Source organism: Haliaeetus albicilla, chromosome 5 (genome assembly GCF_947461875.1).
Source record: "Haliaeetus albicilla chromosome 5, bHalAlb1.1, whole genome shotgun sequence".
In the NCBI taxonomy this organism is placed as follows: Eukaryota; Metazoa; Chordata; class Aves; order Accipitriformes; family Accipitridae; genus Haliaeetus; species Haliaeetus albicilla.
In genome coordinates this window covers 13,788,621-13,808,691 of record NC_091487.1, presented here as the reverse complement: position 1 = coordinate 13,808,691, position 20,071 = coordinate 13,788,621, and the positions used below count along the sequence as shown (strand labels likewise).

Genomic DNA, 20,071 nt, shown 5'->3' with positions numbered 1-20,071 from the left:
AAACACATCAAAATAGAAGATATCAACAAAGAGCATTTTCCCTTCCTCCTGGCACCTTTCATTTGGTGCAGGTGTTTGATTGTATTTCAGGAGTTCTAGTAGAAAATTCATGAAAACAGGTTATTCTCCAGGGTTCCGTTTTACTATAAAGACAGCAGTTTATATCACCATTCTGTTCCTTCTTCATTTCTGCTGTCAATTCCTGTTACTTCTTTCCACTTCACAATCTATTGCACTCTTCCAGTGTGAGACCAGACCTCCCACTGACAAACTGTGGTCATGAAGAAACGATTCCTCTTTTCTGTCTAGCCATCATTTTCCAACCACCAGCCTGCTCCCATTAAGGCTGTCAATCATCTGAAGACTTCTTGGATTCAACCCCCTGTGCCTGGACTTAAAGCTTTCTTCCCCATCAGTGATATCCTACTCTCTCCTCAGCCCACTGGAAGCGTGGTTTCTTTATGTTTGTACTCCTACCGTCCTCTCTAGGACAATAGCTCGCCCTGTTCTGTAACAGGGCACCTACTGAGGCCACTTTTCTTGTGCACCTCATGCTCTAGCTTCAGCTTTCTTCTACACAGGTGACTCTTTATGTGTTACCAGGACAAGTATACAGCATACATTTCTAATTTAGGGGGAATGTGAAAATACAGTGTTTCATACTCCATAAGAAGTGATGTAACTTTATAAGGATTCACAGATTTTTTGAGCCTATGCAAACAAACTGTGTTGTCACACACACACCCCCCAACAGCAAAAAGCAACAACCCCCTGCCAAGAGCCCTCCAACCTACTATTTCCTGCAGCAGCTATATGCCAATAAACACGTTTCATACTCCAGAATGAGAGGTGTGGGGTGGAGCTTTGTGTTTTGAGTAGAAAATCATGGATCTCATTAAAAGGAAGTATTCATCCAGTTACTGAGTCATTTTCAACATGAAAAAGTTGGAGCTAAGAGTTGACTTTGGTACCTATATGTGTCCCCCAGAGTTTTGCTATTGAAATCAATGGAAGCAAGGTTATGCTTAAAAATAACTGTTACATTCATACTATGAAACCTACATTGACACTATTAAACCTGATTTTGTCACTCTTTCTCTCCAGGCGAATACTTGCTTGAAACTCACTTGATAGTGTAATGGCAGAAATAGAAAGTTCTGAGACAGTCAATCATTTAGAAGACAGAGTGAGGAATCTCGGTCTCTCCTAATTGTGTTAGCAGATTTTGACATCATGAGCATGAACTTCTCATGCGGCAGTATTGGAAATCTCTGCAGAATTACTCTAGGGCATCAGTTGTTGATGCAGGAGGAGGGAACACAGCCTGAGTAGGATGGGGAAAGATGTGTGGACACACTGCGATCTCATCACACAGCATAGGACTACAGCAACTCTCTTCAAAACCCAGTATGCTGCTACAAAGCTGAGCTGACTTTAGTGTGTTTGGCAGAAGGAAGATTGCAAGCAAAGATGATAGCAGGTGGAGAAGCTCAGAAAATTTGTAGGAGGATCTTTGTAGAAATGGCCTTGCTCTGAGGCTTTCTCCAACAATTGAGACCTTAGAAGAGGATGATCTAAGCCCTTGGAGCTCATCAGATTTTGATTTAAAAACCCACAGACTTTAAGCTACGGACACACCCTTCAGGTTGTGCAAAGCCTTTGTTCACTTCAGGTTAAATCTGCTCTCCCCTTTTTAATGAATCAAAGCTTTTATAACCCTCAGGCCTTGGTAGAGGAACTGTTTTGTTTAAAAAAGTACTGTTGGAACAACAGTAATAGCTAAGCCAGGAAAGAGCAAAATACGGAATTTTGTACCCTGCTAAACATAGAATGGTATTTAGGGATCCTACTTGTACAGTCATCTATACAAGACCATATCCTGTCAGCCCTGCATACTACCAAACAGTTACTGATGTTGAACTTAGAGAATCATGCCTGGAATATGAGTATAATGTTTAGATAATGTATGTAAAAAGAAAAGCACCTGAAACTCTCATCATTAATGCCTAGCACTGGGTAGCTATCTGCTAATTCTGCAGTGCTCTCGGCTTAACAGAGCACTGTAAATATGAAAACCATATTTAGAAAAGGAAGTATGCTTCAGGCCCTTGAGGAAAGCTCTGCATACTTAAGTAATGATTCTTGACTTGGTTTTAATAGTTGTTTTGCTGTTCTTGCCAGTTTGATACATTGTTTTCAAGTAAATCAAATTTCATGGCACAACTTTTTAATAGACAGGACTATCCTTTTTTCTGCTCTACTTAAATTTTTGAAGTCTTCAGTCTTTTTTTTCTCCTTAAGAAGGATCATTTTAAGTATATTTCTCTTTTAGGACACAAAAGAAGAAACACGGATACCCAGGGTGAACATAGGAAGGGATTAATAACTTTGAATGACAGAGTATTATTGCAGTCACAGGAGCCTGGTATTCATCTCTCACAACTTAACCTCACCTCACCATCTACAAGTAAGGCGCTGGATAAAGCTGCTTGTTTAGTCTCTAGTCAGTGGAAGAGGTGTGCCCAAAGGGGGTTTATGACCATGTGCTTGGACACCTGTTTCAAGATGACAGGCACATTGTGGAGATGTTTCTTCCTCTTATTCGACTAGAGAGAAGCCCGGGGACTAGCTGAGCCCTTATACTTACTTAAGTAATAAGCTAGAAGTAGGTGACATGAAGCACACATTTTGCCTTAAGCTCTGATTAGTGCTTCCCTGTATTAACTTTGTTGAAAATCTAGTAGGTGGCTGAGAGTGAAGCTCTTAGGAAAAAAATTCCTAAGACCTCTAGTTCACTGCTCATTGTATTTCCATTTTTTGTATAATGGCATATTAGTTTTCTTTCAATCTGCTCGAAATTCTCCATGGTTCTCGGATTTCTTAGTAATACATGTTAAAACCTCAAATTTATGTTTGATACGGTCATTTCAAAACCTGAAACTGTGTTTATAAAGAGTTGCAAAGTTAAAACCATCCATTTTTAGTTATCTGTGTTTCCTATCATCCTCAGTTACTGTCAAAATACAAAATATTTTGCCATCTCATGATATAAAAAATCTTATTTTCCTGCACACAAAAAGCTCATTGACTTCTCCATTACAGTACTAAAGCCAATGCACACTCCACCATGCCTGGTAGGTAAAATACCAAAGTCATTGTTTACATTTCTTCTAGTTAGATGAACTTCAGCTGCCTTATGATACCTAATATCTTACAAGTTCTTTTCCTGTATCTTTTTGCTTCCTTTATCTATTGTATATATTTCAGAGCTTGTAATTGGTATTGACTGCTAACAGTTCTTCTTTCCACTTGCTACTTGTACAGTTTCCATTTTATATAGCAATTTTTACTTCTTTTCTTAAAGTTTTTTAATCATACCTTTCTTCTCTTTTATTCCTAAATGTGAGTTCTGTTTTTAGCAAAGCAATGTGAATGGTGATTGGTAAGTGTGTAAAATCTTTTCTCCTGGATGGTTTGGCTCAAAATAATTATCAGTTTTGCAAGATTCACTCTTTTTTGCATCAAATACATATATCACTGGTTTGGATTTTATTCTGTGTACAGATATCAGATGTAATAAATTCATGATCTCTTACCCTTAAGCTACAACTCATTTTAGTTCAAAGATGAGTCCCTGTATTTATCATAATGAAGGCTAAAAGAGAATTCTTTCATGTTAATGCAGCATTTTCATAATCAGGAAATTGTTACTATAATTTTTTTTACCCACTACTAAAGAACTCTGTACTGGTTATAAGTGACCATCAGCATAGGTCATTAAAGGTAAAGATGACAGAATCCTTTTCACCTGTGTGCTAAAAATAGCTGTTTATAGAGATATTGCACAACTTGTTGCAATGTTATGGTCTGTAGCAGGCACAGACTAGCATGTGATCTGCCTCTGCCTTCTATTAATAATTGAGGAATATTCAAGACTACTATTTTAGAGTCACCAGGCAGAATACAGAGTGCCATGCCCAAGCTCTGCAATCCACTTGATCTATCCCAAACAAGCTAATTTTAACCTTTTAGTCACACAAGTCTTTTCCATGAGCTTCAGTCATAGTTCAGCACCAATGCACACACATTGCTTCTAATTCTTCTAGTTTATTACTAGATTCTTAGTGCTGGCATATAGGCAGCTAGAGAGTCTCTTTTCATAGCCCTTGATGACTGGATTGGTTTTATCCTTGACGCCTTGATTTTACAGCATATGAAAACACTTCTTTTTTTTCCTTTCAATCCCCTTTTTGTTATTTAGGTTGATAGCCTGGCTGGTATACCTCACCAGTTCCACAGCCTGTACTTTCCTATTTGCTTTAGCAGAGTACAGCTAAACCAAACAGCTTCTCTTCCTCATAGCAAATGGATCAGGATTCCACAGAGCCCAGATTTGCCACCTAAAGCCACATGCCTAGTTAGCAACTCTTTTCCTGGGCATCCTGATTTCTATCCTATTTTTCTTGTAGGATAGGGAGGCTCTCTGACCAGGAATTATATTGATGGCTCCTGACTCTCAGCAGTCTACTGGGAACTCTTCCTTGGAGACAATGAAGCTAGCTGGCATTAGCCCCTGTGTGGAAATTGCCATTAAAATTCCTCATTCTAATCTCTGAGCCTTTAGAATTGTGATAATCAGCTTAAGGAAGAGTATATGTAGTTAAAATGCTGGAAGAAGCAGGTAGATCCATGCTCCTTTAGCACTCTTTTCCAAAAGGGCTTCTGACCTGTATTTCTTCTTCCTCATGGAATATATTCCCACTCTCACTCTTTATTTTTCACCTCTGGCTATTTACCCAGAGGAAAAATTCTTGGAAGTTGAGCAATGGAAAGTTGGGCAAGACCATGTACGCGGGTTTATCAAAATCTCATTGCAGCAGATAAAGCCAATTACGTGTGTCACTGTGGAGTAAAATAAGCCTTGTTCAGATGAATTTTCTCCCCGTGATGTTATATTTACTGAGCTCCTGCGTCACTGTAACTGGGAACCCTGAGATGTGGAGACATTAATATAACAGTATGAAAATTCACAGGAGCAGAGCAGGTACTGGGGAAGCATGTATCAGGGAGATAATTCTCCAGTCACCCTGGGAAGGGGAGACAGCTGCTTTCCTTGGCGCAGAGCTTCACGCAGGGCTGTCAGCATGTCTCCTGCCTACAGACTATTTCCCTCCCCAGTGCACTCTAGGAAGAAATATATAACTGGGGGAAAAAAAAAAAAAAAAAAAAAAAGGAGTGATTAAGCAGGAACATTCAGCCTGAGGCGAAAAAGTTCTGCTTTCTGTGACCTGCTGGCAGTACCCAGTGCAGGACTCTCTCCTGCTCGTGGGGTGGGCTTGTCCCAGGACTCCAGCCAAGGGCAGAGGGGCACTGCCACTCCTGGGGTGGCTCCAGGGGAGGGGTTTGCTCACTCAGCTTCCTCCTTATGTCCACCCCATGAAGTCGGATGGCTTGAGCTTTACGCGTGGGAAATCATAGCGCAGCAGGTTGACATGGCCATGTTTTGCACTCCTTACATTTTCTTACTAGGCTGTTTTTGGAGATCTAACAAAACCGAATTCCTCATTGAGACACCTCTCATTAGCATCTTGAGTTGGGTATTGAAAGGCTGCACCCTGTTAGAAGGAATTAAATCTATCTTGATAAGATAGATTTAATAATTGATAACTTAGACAACTCTGCCTTTAATCTGCCTTCCTGGCATCTTGTATAGAAATTAAAGTTTTACTGTATTTGATGTCCTTTGTCTATGTATGCACTGCATTCTTTGATATCTCTCTGTATCCACACTAGAAATCTGAAAGAAAAATTGCTAAAATATTTAAACAGGAAAGTTTAGAAGTTTTGAAAGAAACCTGAAAGTATCAGGCAATTTGAGACAAAAACATCCCAATGTATTGTACCGTGCTCTCTTCAATTAGTCCCGCAACACAGAAAACTACATTTTCTGACAAAACAGAATCCGTTACTACTTAAACATCACCCAACATTGGAACAAACTTCATTGAGCGTACTACAGCTGGTACATAAAGATTCAGTCAGTAAACTATGCTTTAAAAAATGCATTGAGAGACTTGGGCTAATTTTATTAGAGGTTTTAATTCTGATTCTCTGTCTAGTAGTTGGCTAACTGCAGAAGAACTATTTATTAATTTAAAGCTCGTACAGCTGATTGATGTATGCTAATGTATTTTAGATTTAATAATCACATCTTCCTTAATTGAATTGTATTTGCTCAGACAGAGCATATAATTAAATCAAGTCTTTTCTAATCCTTCTCATGCCAGATTATTCTATGGTACATTGGGGAAGAATAGTCAAAAGTATGACTTTACTTAAATTAAGCTCATTGAAAAATTCCATAGTCAGATTGTGAATGTTTGGGATATTCATAATTTTCCAAAATACAGAGATGTATTTTTCCATACATATCTTCTGCAATAATTAAGATGTGTATAGAGGCAGCAGGACTGAAAATATGGCTAGGTAGGAAACAGTTTTAAGAAAATCCAGCAAATTGATACAGCAGATAGTGAAATCCACATACCACATGACCAGCAAGATACTTCAGGCAATTGCTCTCAAATGCCTTTAGAGCTATCAGCGAGAAGAGACAGAAAACAAAGCCAAGACATAGCTAAGAAATCACAGAAGAGAAGAGTGGGAAAATACTTTACTGAGACATTCTGATGTGCTTGTGTATACCTGGTCAGTTGTTTCCAAGATCCAAGTCCAGGACCAAGGCTATTCCGAGACATAAAGGATTAAAAAAACCTGGCTTGAATGAGGGGGAAAAGTCATTTAGAGTTGGGGATGGATTTCAGGAAGACATACCAAGGGAAAGACAAAGCAAGAAAGGTATTTGTCAGGAAAGATATTTATTTGTCAGCTGAAATTGTTATAATTTACTTTGCCCCTCTACTAAAAGAGTTGCAAGAGGAGGAGGATAGAGTTTAGGCATAGAGAGGTTTACTTTTTTAACCCCTTTCTCTGATTCCTGTGGACCTTTTGATAGAAGAAAAATAGAGGAATATAATTCATAGTGGGATGTTCAAGCTTGGCATTTTCTTCTTTTTATGGTAGATCAGAGGAACTTGGTATATAGATGTGCTACCGATGCATCTTCTGTGTCCATAACACTTTAAAAGATTTATTCTGCAAAACCGAGCTATGAAAATAAGCAGCATTTTTTTCTTTGAGAAATGATGTGTAGCCTCAAGTCTAAATTACTGACCTGATATAATTTGTCCATCAGAGTTAAATTATAGAATTTATCCTTTTTAATAAACAACACTGGTTTCTGATCAAAAAATGACCTGCAGCAGAATCTGATTTCTCTTCCTGATTTCCAAACAGTATAATGTTATTAAAGATAACATTGTGTGGTGGTAGCGTTTTGTCTGAGGATTTTGATCTCATGCTCTATGGCATTTCACTTGAAGAATGATTTGCTCTTAAACTCATATTCAACCTTGTACTAGCAAAGGTCTTATAAAGATTTGTTTCCTTGACTACCCCATGTCACAGGTTTGAAATGTAATTCCATACCAGTAGAAGAAAAAAAAAAAGAAGTGACACTGGTGTATAATTAATAACGTATCACAGAAAGAAATCTGGTTAGTGAAGTGCTGTTGTGAAGTAAAGGCATGCTTTTCTTTGCAAGTGATTTGTAAAACATATGCAGGATGGTTATTTTTCTTCCCAGTACAAAAGTATACTAGTGCTGGTCTTTAATGTTTCTTCATGGGGGCAAGCATGCATTGATTGAGGTCAGTAGGAATATTGCCTTTCTGAGTAGGGTACGTCAGTTCATACAACTTAACACTGACGACTGTAGAGGTTTGCTCCTTATTTGAAATAAGGCCAATCTACACAGCATACACTGAGTTAAAGGACATTATAATAAAGAGTGCTTACATCTGCACCTCCTGCTAAAGGTCTTCTTGTCACAGTGTCATCTGGAAATATTCTGGAGGTTTTCAGTTCAACAAATACCCTGTGTCTAACATGAGCTCAGGGTAAAGGCACATGTTGCCTTTTATCCAGCTCTTTTGGAATGGAAATCTGAGCAGCAAATTTAAGTTATAAACAGGGATACTTTATCTAAATTCAATGAGTGAAAACAAAGCTGGCCTTAGGCTGGGGAAGGGTCCTGTCATTCCTAGTCTGGGTTCTGCTTAGATACACTCTTTGATATAAAATATGGATGAACAGGGTATCATTGCACATGCTGGTTGCTTCTCTAAGCATGAATTAGCTGGCTGCTCATCTTTTTCAAGTGCTCAGGACTTTACTCCAGGCACTAGATACCTTCTGTGGCAAAAAGTTTCTTCCCAGTTTATAACTGTTTTATCCTGCTGACTTAGGACCAGTTCTTTAGGAAACCAGCAGCACTAAGGATCTGCTGTTTATAAATGAACATGATCAGTTCTTTGCTAACCGCACTGACAGCAGGACCGGCTTGTCGGAAGCCAGAGGCATGGTTTTATTTACTTCCCATCACATTCCTTGGTCTCCTCCAGCACTGCAATTATGCTTGAAAAAAATATCTTACCTATCAGCTTATTAAAAGCTTTTCTAAGCCAGCTAGTTAGCTTCACAGCCTATGCTCTTTCTACTAGCAATTGAGATAAAGTTGACAAAATGTGCTTATAGTCTTTCTGTGTACCTATTGTCTCCCACATTTCACATCAGTGGTATGCCTTGCCAGGGTAGATAATTTTATTATCCTGCTGGATAATAAAAATGTTAAATAAATTATAGCTGGAGGGAATAGAGATGGTGTTGACTGATGCTAATACCCTGAAGTCAATGTAATAGTATCTTCTGAGGCTGTGTTAGTGACAGTAGATTGAAAGAAGAAATGTTTGTTTCTGGAGGAAAAAAGAAAGAGGAAAAGAAAAAAGTACAAGATTACATATTACATTTCTAGTGTGCAAAAAGGACTCTGCTGGAGGTACAGGCCACTTGTGATAATAAAATTGACCCAAGATCTTATGATGTTGATGATCCTACACAACTGTAGTACTGTTCTGTGAGCATAAGGGATGCAATTAGAACAAGGCAATATACAAATCAGTCTTTCTCCATCCCTCTTTTCATTTTCTCTCCACAAAAGTAATTGTTTTGTTATGTCAATTAATTCCACATTCCCTCCTGTACAGACAAAATGACATGGGTTTGAGTTCTGTAGCTGCTATACTATTTCCAAGAAGTAATTTTCTTTATTTAGAAATAAAAAAGATTATAGAAACAGATGACAGAAACCCCCTATAAGGACCTAGACTAAATGGACAAATACTCTTCTCGTATATGCTTTTTTTTTTTCCTTTCTTCTATGATAAACCCTGTCTTTGCCACTTCCTACTTATTTTGTAAACACGAGATAAGTAATTGGCATTGTAAATTAGTTCCAAGAGAAACTAGAAAGTCTTTTGATCTTGTTTGTAGGCAGTGGATTTGGATAGAGAAGGCCTAGAAGTTACATGGAAATTTGCTCCTTGCCTCTTGATGACCTTGGCTAAGACACTTCCCTCTTCTGTGCCTTGTTTTCCACATTCATAGATGACACCAGTTTTGTGAAGGACTTTGAGATGTGAAGTGCCTGCTACAGACCACCTTTTCAGGCTTATTCTTACTTCTTCTTGCTTTCCCTTTCTTTGTGTTGAATTGGCAGATAATCACAAAGGACCAAGGCACTTACAAGAAATGCAAAGGTCAAAGATACCCACATCCCAGAAATATTTCTATTATTTTCAGCTACTTTGAAAACAACAGATTTTTCTATTTCTGGATGGTCAAGATGGTAGCTCCAGGAGGTGCCCTGAGAGACAGAGACCAGCCCATGGAGATCAGGATGAAGAAAATGATCGAAAACCTCAGGTATCAGAAATGCATACTGGGGGCCAAGAGATAAGACACATGTTGAGAAGGAAAGAGTTCTGTCATCATGCAGCAGAGATGATGTTGGAAGTGAGAAGTGTCCATCATTTTTGGATGGAAGCTGCCGTTACAGCTTCCTTAGGCTTCTCGTACTTGTGGAAGATTTCCTACTGAGAGGGAGAGACAGAGCAGAATAGTCCCATGGCTTTGGAAAAATGGAAAGTAGTTTCCAGAACAGTCTCTCATGACGTTGTATTCATCTACAGCAATTAGGAAGAGGCTGGACTGCCTTACGAGTCCCTTGGGAAGAAGGATCACCCTGCCAGCTGCATAACAATGGGATAACAATGGGAACTGAATCTCTATTGAGAGAGAAAGGACTGAAGATGTCTGAAAGCCTGCTGCTCCTGCAAGGCGGAGTCATGTTCCCAATTTACCCAGGAGGATTCATTTATTTGACTGCAAAACTAATGGATCTACTCAGTCTGAGCTTGTGTAGTTGCTACAGGTGTTAATGTGTGTAGGTTTAAAAGGGTGGTCCTAGCACCTATTTAGCAATTTTTTTTACCTGGAAAATGAGTTTGAAAAGAGTGAGAGATGGAGATCTTTAGCACAAAATGCCTGTAAGCATAAAAAGATGAAACCTGAAGACCTCTTAGAAATGCATTTTTTCAACTGCTTTTTTTATAAATGACTAGTTTCTGTGGCATTTACGGTCATTTCCTTCCTTAGAAATGTTATTTTCCAGTTGTTTTAGTCCACAAAGCATGGACTTTCTCTGGCTTCTGCCTTAACTAACCAACCAGTATAAATTTCTCTTGAAATTCACAGCTGTCTTCACTGAATGTGAGCAAATGAGCCTGTCAGGTTGAGCTGACTCTAAACTTTTCTTGTCTTTGGGATGCAAATCCTTTTAAGTATATTTAGGTCATCTCTATTTGATTTTCATGGGACATACAGTGTGGGGGGGGAAGAAACTTAATCTTCATAAAGGAAAGAAAATGAAAAAGATGTGCTTTAAATCACTCCATTCAAAGTCACTGTCAAAGTCGTCATGTTCCATGCAAGAACATAAGCACGTTGGGCTCCTGCTTTCCTTAGGTTTGTGTCAGAAACAGGCTTTTTCTCTATTGCCTTCATCTTTCACTTGTGATTTAAACCATATTATGGGGTGACTGGTAGCTGTTATGGGAGACTCAGGTGCAATCTAGTGACTGGTTTAAATTCCAAAGCCAAAGCACTGGGCTGGCCTCGGTAGTCAGATGCTTTTAATGCCTGACTGAAATTGTTCATCAAATTCCTCACTACTTTCCATATTCTTTACTTTCCTGGCCTGGGCACCCAGCAAGCTGCTTCCTTTAAAATAACATTCCCCTGACACAAAGTCTCAGAGCACCACTTAAAATTGCCCAGCTCATATTTAATTCATCTTTGGATTTCCCCAGCTGGAGATGCTTAGGTATATATTGAGGCCAGCAGACTGGAAAGCCCCAGATATTTAAGAGTTGCATAAACAACTCTTAATTAAATACTCTTAAAGTATTTGCTGTCCCTCTTAGTCCTCCTCCAGCTCATAGGCAGAGGAAGAAACAGGATAAAAATCAGTGCAGTGCTCAGATAGTGCAGCGTTTCAGACCTGATCTTCCTTAACACAAATCCCTCTTTAGTGCTGGTTTATATAATAATTTCTTCCAAATTTATGGCTGAGCCACAGCCCCCAGCCTGCCTTAATGTAAGTGAAAAGTCAGGCATTATTGTGATGTAACAGTTTTTACCTTGATAGATGATAAAAGGTACAATGCACTGTGTGCAGAGGGAGGATGCTGGCTTTGCGGAGGCGAGAACCAAAGCCCCAGTGGCTGGGGCTGCGCCGGGGAGCCTGGCAGGGCTGGTGGAGCTGGTGCCCAGCATCTCCTACACCGCGGAGTGTAGGAGTCCAGACACGTCTGGACTGACAGCAGTCTCAACTGATGTCTGACAGCATTCGGTATTGTCTATGCTACCGAAAGGTCCTGAACTGGCACTGAGGGAGAAGAAAGAAATTTCCTTCCTTAAAAACAGGAACCAAACCCAACAGGACTGGGGATGACACTGTGAAGAACCGGAGCTTTTGGTTTGGCAGCAGGCCCTCAAGGAGATGGGTTGGCAGACCAAGGGGTATGTGTGAGTAAGGGTTTACAAAGCGGGTGCATTGGTTTTTCTGCTGCTTCCCCTCGGGAAACTCAGAAAAGTGTAAGGGAAAGTGAAGACTACTGGTGACAACTGGAACTAGATATTTTAAAATGTTCTTTAACTGAACAGTCCTGTGGTGGAATCACAGTGCAAAATTTGAGGACTCTGCTTAGTCTTTTCCCACATCTTAATGGAATAAAAGAGTTATAAATCTTAATTATTTAAGAAGACAGCCTGTATATTCCCCTGCTTAACCAGTGGTTGCAAGACCAAACAAATCTCCAGTTAAAGACCCCGACTGCGGTAAGAACAGGAGTTTTATGAGTAGTGACAGCAGAATTTTAGTTCTGTGCTACATCTGCCTCTACTGTACCATGCGTTTTGTCTCCCCCAGTTTAATACAGCAAAGTCTCCCCTGATTTCAGGATTGCATTTTTTAGCTCTTAGCCAACATAGACACTGTGGTTTATATTTTACATTTTTATTTCGAGTTCTGATGAGACAGAGGTTTCAGTTGGATACCATTTGCTGTGATCAGAAGTGTGCTTTCAAATATTTTTAAATATTTTATAGATTAGCGCTCAAAAGGAAGCAGAGCCTAGAAGAAAAATAACTGCTACTTCAGCTTCTTTTCTGTGACTGCTGATGAATTAATGATTATTTTTTACATCCCTTATACCAATAGAAGGCATGAAAGTCTTTAAAATTCAGGATACCAAAAAACATTAGAAGAGGGAGGCCAAGGTGGAGTCCTAGATGAATTATGAGCTGGGGCCAGTCACTGGAGAGGGGGAGTTGTGGGTCACCTGTAAGGGCAGGGAGAAAGTGGTGTCCTGGGAGCATCCCAGGTCACCTGCAGGCAGGGGGAGTGAGGGACCACTGCGCCAGGAGTCTTCTTTTCCCTACTTGTTGCATTTGGACACATTATATGGTCAAAACTTGTGCAAGAATCTGAGTGTATATATATATGTGTGTGTATACATAAATATGTGTGTATGTAGAGGGATGGGGTAGGAGACAGAAGGAGAAAGTAAACCGATGGTTTATATATTTGGATTTGTATAAAGGTAGAGAAATCAAAGGCTTTTGATTTTGGAATGGCAAACTGACTAAATTAGACAAAAAAATAAACACAGCTGTTCCTCCTAAGCAGGAAAGGGAGAGAAAGGTATCCAAGAGCCCAGTCTACCATAAGCTGTTGATTAACCAGACCAGCTGTTATTTAATCCAACTTTCTCTGAAGTATTGAAGGTTTTTGGAGTGCCCTGAAAATCAAATGGTTTGGCTGATCTAAATCAAATATGGTACTATTTTTCTCATCTTTTTGCTTTTAATAGAGTTTCCCTTTGACATTTGTTTTGGTTTATGTCTTCAGTTTCAATGTTTCAGAAGGCAAAGCAGTCTGGAGTTAAGTGGTGTACAGAGCCTGGTTGATCTTCTTCAAGGCTCTAAAGCTACCTTCAATGACTTTCATATTAGTGGGAGAAAGAAAGGTACAGTGCTCCATAGAACCAGTCTTCCTTCTTTCTGTGCTGTTCTCTGAAATAATTTCTCAGGCTTTTAAGTGGATGCTGAAATGCAGTTTACAAATTCTTTGCTTTGATCTGAAATACCTGATAAAAAAGCATGGATTTTCTGGAGTCCTTCCTTCTATGTTTCTAATCTTTTTATTTCGTTTACCAGTCAGAATGCCTCTACTTTATTTATCTTTTGTAGTGCATATGTAATAACTGCTAGGCCACAGATGAAGACAAAATCCCTAAGTGATTCGGGTAAAAGGAAAAAGAATATAACAAAGGAAGAGTGGAGAAAAAAACCAATAACATGAGATCAAATGTTATTTATGCTTGTACAGTGTTTATACATATATTTATGAATAAATATCAGCTATAACCCAGCTGTAACTCTGCCCTGTTTTTAGCCAGTTACAAAGCATCAGTACTCTATTCATTGTCAGCTATTTAAACAGACTCCTGAGATAAGAACGATGACATTTTCAAAGATTTGTTTCCTGTTTCTTAGTAAAGGCTGGTGTCTCTCCAGTATGTTGCCATAGTCCCTACTTACTCTTCAAAGCACAGTAATCTGTTCCCCTCATTTCAAGCTCCCCACCCATGCAAATGTTACATAGGAGACTTGTGTAAAAGGTGGGCTTATCCTAGCATCCTTATAGCTGTACATCAGGACCTATAAACCGTGTATTTGTGTGTGTGCACTGTGCTTGCTGGGGCGATGCCGGGTACGAGGCTGGGCAGAAGGGGAGCAGGGAACAACTGATTGTACTGACCCAGGGGAGGAGGAAGCAGCTCAGGCTGTGCTCACCACCTAAAGCTCTTCGGAAGTGCAAAACTGTCATTCCTTTCTTCTTTAAATGTTACCCTCACATTTCCCTGTAAATTTTCTCCTAACAGTGAGTATGATGTCCCAGCAGCATTAGCAATGAGCCAGGGCGCTAAAGGCATTGCCATTTTTTTTAACATCTTCAAACTATTTTGAGTGAGTGGTGCTGTGTCTTGCAATATTAGTCTTAGATGTGGAGCCCATAAATGGTGCAGTGATTTCCTCGCTCAGTTATTAATTGGCCTGTGACAGTGACACTGACATTGTAGTTGCAGACACATGCAGATCGGAAATTAATACACTGAGATTGATAGTTATGACAGCATATAAAATTCAGACCATCCAAGCTCTATTAAATCACTTAATAAAAGCTGAGTGAAAGTATCTAAGAAGCATAAGAAAACCTTAGAGTACCTTATTTAAATTTGTTACTTAATGAAAACATAAATATTTAAAACCCATGAAGTTATTAACTAAATTAACCAGAATTATTTTAAAGGTACAATTTACACAGCCAGATCATCAGCCAATGCAATCTCCATTTAAATTGATGGAGCTATGCCATCGTACACAGCTTGAGCTCTAGATCATGATACTGATAAAGTCATATATCTTTTTTAAGCATACTGCATTTGGAGTGTGAAGGGATTTTTTGTGATAGCTACATATATGTTTGTCCTATGTCTTAAGAACCATAAAACCACATGTAATATAAAAAAAAAAGTTCACTTATGATAACTTACCATTCTGTAAAGTTTATCCTCCAGATCCTGATTAATTCTTTGTAAGGCTAGGTAATTGTTTTGTATCCTAAAACAAAGATGATATCATGTAATTGAATGCATTGTTTTTCGTGTAGTTTTTTTACCTGTAATTTTCACATCAGTACAAAACATTGGCTTGTGCTACCTGAAATCTATTTTCTTATCACTCCTGTTCCCAGTCAGTGGTTGTCTTTGAAATGCATTTACCACCTACTTCCTAAGCAAACTTCTTTGTCATGTTTGCTTACTATATTTAGCAGCAAATTCCACCAGGAAGTGAAAATATGTTTGCCATTCTGCACTTGTGTGCAGATATGCATTGCAGCATGGGAACTTGCACAAAGAGATTGTAGCTTTACATCAGGCTCAGGAATAATATGTTAGACAGGAAGCTTGAGCTGAATGCTTAGACAGTACAGGAAAAGATTTATGGAGCTCTTAATAAGGAGAATTGCAGCAGAAATCTAATGACTGTAGCAAAAGCGACATGCGGGCATCCCCACATGACTTAGAGGAGAATATTCCTTCTTTTGACAGAAGCTCAAGAAATTGCCTGTTCTCAGGAGCTAAACACATCCTCTTTCCTCAGGAAATACATTTAGATAGCTTAGCCTGGAAAAAGGTGGGTATTTATTTTTATCAGCACTGAGGGATTGAATGGACTCACAAAATGAGACTTCCCTGCTTATTCCAGAGCGATACACCAAAGAAAAGTTTCAGTCTGTACATCTTTAGTTTGCTTAGATGGTAACCTCGGTATTGTAATGAACAAGCCGTGCAGCCTGTGGGAAAAATATCACTATTTTGGTAGTAGCTGTGCCTTTCTCTTCACAGAAGGCAAGGAGGGTAGCTCCTTGTTCTTGTTTGTACATATCACCTCAGCAGGATCTGAGGTGAAAAATCTAAAGCAAATGTTAGAAGTTCTGCTGCGAAGAGTTTGTCTGAATATATCTATATGTCTGTACTGGGAATCAACCTAAGTTAGGTCAATAGGTCGAAGTACTTTCAGCAGTGAGTTGATTTTAGGTAACGGGCAAGTGCGTTCACTGTAGAGTGAACTCAGACGTAATACACATTCATTCAGCAGAAAGCCACTTTCTCTGAGAAGCCTGGATCTGGATGTAATTTCCATGATGATCAGGAAGGGACTGGGATTAAAGAAGTTGCTTTGGTTTATCGTATGGTTAGGACTGACTGTTGAAATCAGAACAAAGACCTGCATTTGAACCATGCCATGGCTGCGAATCAAGGGGTCCAGCCCAGCCCCCCCGACAGTGAAGTGTCTCTCCCTGCTTTTGTTGCCATGGAGATTTTCTTTCCAGTTAAATGATCAAAATTCTCCATTCGGGGGCAGGCCAGCATCTTGCGGTGCCCCTCATGAGGCATGCAGAGCTCCTGCTGGGGCTCCCAGTAATACCATGACATCTGCTGCACAGACCTGGGAGGAGAGGTCTGTGCTGAGGACAGCTGCTCTGTGGGCAGAAATAATGACATCCCCACGGGTGAAACTCCCTGGGGTACCGAGGGTCAGCCCAGACGCAGGGCAGCTGTTTCAAACATGCATTTGCGAGTCTGAGGGAAGTTGCAGTGTCGTGTACATTTTACAGAGCTGCTGAGAAGAGATTTCCTCCCTGAAAGGCAGATCTGTGGTAAAGAGTGTTTGCTAAGTTGGCGACTCAAATGGGCTGAAAATCTGCGAGACTTGTACTAACCTGCGGCTTGGTCATTTCTCACCAGTTCTCACAGTGCCATTGTGTAAATGCCCAGGTGACTTAAAGGATTGACTGAAGTTTACAGATCTCTGCATTGTCCGTGCTCCGATTAGATGCAGCATTTGCTACTAAGCCTCTGTATAGACATTTATTTGTGCAGCTCTAGGTATACTTAGGACTTTCACAGTTATCTAACCAGAGTCCACACAACAGAGAGAAATCTTAGGGTACCCTGTACCCAGCTTTTCATGGCAAAGGAGAAAGCAGAGATGATCTTGGTAAACCAGTGGAAGCAAGGGGGCTTAAACTGGCTTTGCCTGCAAACACCTACTCAGCACTAACATAGTTATGTTTTGCTGCTAAGGCTGAATGCTGTGGTGCAGGGAACAAGGATTTAGAAAAATAAGATAGGGCCTGCTGGCTGAGACCAGAGGTGCCCCAGTATCCTGTCTGTCATGGTCTGTTGTTCTTCTCTAGTAAGACAAAATACAATAGGTTAAAAATGCTTTGCACCTAAGCAGCTTGCAGCTCAACTAGACATGGTGTAAAACCAATATAAACTTTTAGCACCTGCAACCTCCTAAAAGTTTGCACGGGTTCAAAAGCATATGCATAAATTCCTGAAAAAAAAGCGGAAAAAAATTATTAGTTCAGGACTTTTCTAGCTAAGGCCTCTCTGTACCTTAGTCTGTTCTGCAGTATAGACCTATGTGGAGAGCTCAAGGGAGACATTGAAGGTTCCCTTTCCCTATCTTTAAGATCATGAATTACCAGTAGTAGCTGTTACTTGGATATCTGGCTTATGACTGTGGCAACACATCACTGGGTTTGCTCCTCAGCTTCTGTTGACACTGTTTTTCTCTTGGTATGGATGACTGGAAGACTGGTTACCATTAATATAATTATTCTTGGCTGGCAACACTTCCATCCATAGATGGTAGAGGGGTTTTGCATGAGCTTATTACAATCTGCTTCTCTGCTTGTAACTTTTTTTGTCTTCCCCCAGCAAATTTTCCTCTGTTGTATGTTTAGGTGAAAGTAACCAACAAACCCTAGTTCTCTGACACATTCATTTTGCACTGAAAAAAGTGACCTTTTCCCAGTAAAATAAAATCCAATCTAAACAAAAAATCTATAGTAAGTAGGAAGCTGAGCTTCAAAAAGTGTTTCTATTGAGAACATTATGAAAAGATAGTCAAAATAAGCACAAACACGTGCACACATACACAAGCACATACACATGCACATATATGCATAAAACCCAAATAGGAAATCCACTGTGCCAAAAGAGGTGTCAGCAAATGTGGGTGGCAAGGAGAGAAACGGACCCAGAAATATAGGGAAGAAAGTGTTAAAGGGATAAAAGAGGAACAGGGTAATCAAGTCAATCTTTGGGCAACACTAAATAAAGGAGGAGTAGGGAAAATTATTCCAATTTGAAAATGATCAGATGAGCAAATGGTAACTTAACCCTCTTTGAGGAAAAAATACACCTGAACCTTGTGAAGTATGAAACATTTTAATGTTGTAAATCTGACTTCTTTGTAAATAAAGTGAAGAATAGGTCAGCTTCACTACCCTGTGAAACTGTTTTAAGAATAAACTCCTGTGAATCAATAACATCATTTTTGAAAGCTTTTTGTGTTGTTCATATTATTAGGTGATGCCCATGTGCCTCCAGTGTATATATGTGCATGCATTAAGTGCATGTTTAGGTTCTCACCTAAATTAGGGTCTGATGGAAAGTATTCTGATCAAATTGAATAGTGCATATCTGTGCTTTTAACCCAGCAAGCAACACACTCCTCTCTAAGACTGCAGATCACCACTAAAGAGGAAGTTCGCAAAAGCCTCTGTTTCTTTGCTTCCACTCAGTCTCAAGCCCTCTTAAGGCCATGAAATATATCTAAAGTAAAACACAAGCTTGGGCTGACTTTCTCTAAAGAAGAGAATTTCACCCAGAGTGCAGCTTAGCTTTGAAGGGTGACTGTTAAAACAGTAACTTCTTGTTCAAAAGACCTTTTCCCTCTCTGTTATCACAAGTTACACTGACTTCCTTATGAAAACAAGAGAGTTTTCCCCCATTTATTCCAAAGCTAATACTGCTACAGGATTCCTGTTCAGAACACCCCTTCAGTCCATGAAATGTCTTGCTTTTGGTGAAACAATTATGTGTGGGGGCTAATCTCAGTGCTATATATATGCTTGCATGGGTTTATTTCTTGGGTCTTAAAATAACTCTACTCTCTGGTAAAAGCTGAGATGGGGACCTCACCAAGTTGTTACCTGGAAAAGGGTCTAAAGCAGGAAACACAGCATGACCTTTGGAGATCAGTTTTGGTTCCAAGACTGGTATTTGAATATTTTTAAAATTTTACTTAAAAGACCTATGCTGATCATGTCAGATAGGGGACCACTGTGAGGTATATGAAATGCCCACTCTCTTTTCAGTCACTTTTCAAAGCTGAACTTATGCTTTACAGTTAATATTTTCAAACTCACTCAGCACTGCCCTGATCTTGCTCCCACTGGGCCAAAAGAAAAAGACCACCTCTAACTGGTTGGAGAGAGGTCAAAAACCTGACCGTCAAGTCACGTAAATGACCTCCCTGCTTGGGTAAGAGAGGGAAGGCCTAGCAGCAACACAGGTAAGTCTGGATAAATTGACGATAAAGGCTTTCAGAAAGGAGTAGAAAAGGATGGCCATTCAGCCTCTTGGAAAAATTCTGCACTTTAACAGTAATGGAAGTTTAATAACAGAAATAGTCTCTAGTACACAAGTGGGATCTTGTTACACAGAACTTATTTATTAGGGGGGCTGAATTTCTCTCCCTGTGCAGTGAATAAAGCAAAAGACACATTATTGAAACTAATTCTAGTGCCTTGTTTTTCTCACACCGATGTTCCTCTGTGACATGTTGCTGACATGCTTTTGGATGACAGTTTTGTTTCAGATGTTATCCTTCTCCAGGTTGAGAAATCTAGTTGTTCAACTTGCAGTATGCCTTGCTATTCTCAATAGAAACATTTTTAAAGCTCACCTCATAAAATATTTTGGGCTTCCAATATGATATGTCTTCAGGGGAGTAATCACTTGCCTGAAACATAATTTTGAATATAAGTTTTCTTCATAATATGTTACAACATTCCATTAGAATATTGGAAAGTCAGTTTTACTAATCTGATATTTGGTATGAGTGC

At 39.5% G+C, this 20,071-nt stretch overlaps 1 protein-coding gene across 9 annotated transcripts in view; it reads right to left on the bottom strand.

The window, feature by feature from the left end:
* The window catches only part of BEGAIN (brain enriched guanylate kinase associated), a 162,514-nt gene that overhangs the window by 37,467 nt on the left and 104,976 nt on the right, over positions 1 to 20,071 (bottom strand). For 6 of the 9 annotated variants that reach the window (XM_069783462.1, XM_069783464.1, XM_069783463.1 and 3 more), the window contains 2 exons: positions 19,912 to 19,968; positions 15,138 to 15,204 (listed from right to left, as the gene is read on the bottom strand). In XM_069783462.1, the coding sequence (XP_069639563.1) occupies positions 15,138 to 15,204; positions 19,912 to 19,968 (124 nt within the window). The remainder of the gene's footprint in view (positions 1 to 15,137; positions 15,205 to 19,911; positions 19,969 to 20,071) is intronic. The other 3 variants (XM_069783457.1, XM_069783460.1, XM_069783461.1) reach the window with 1 other exon arrangement.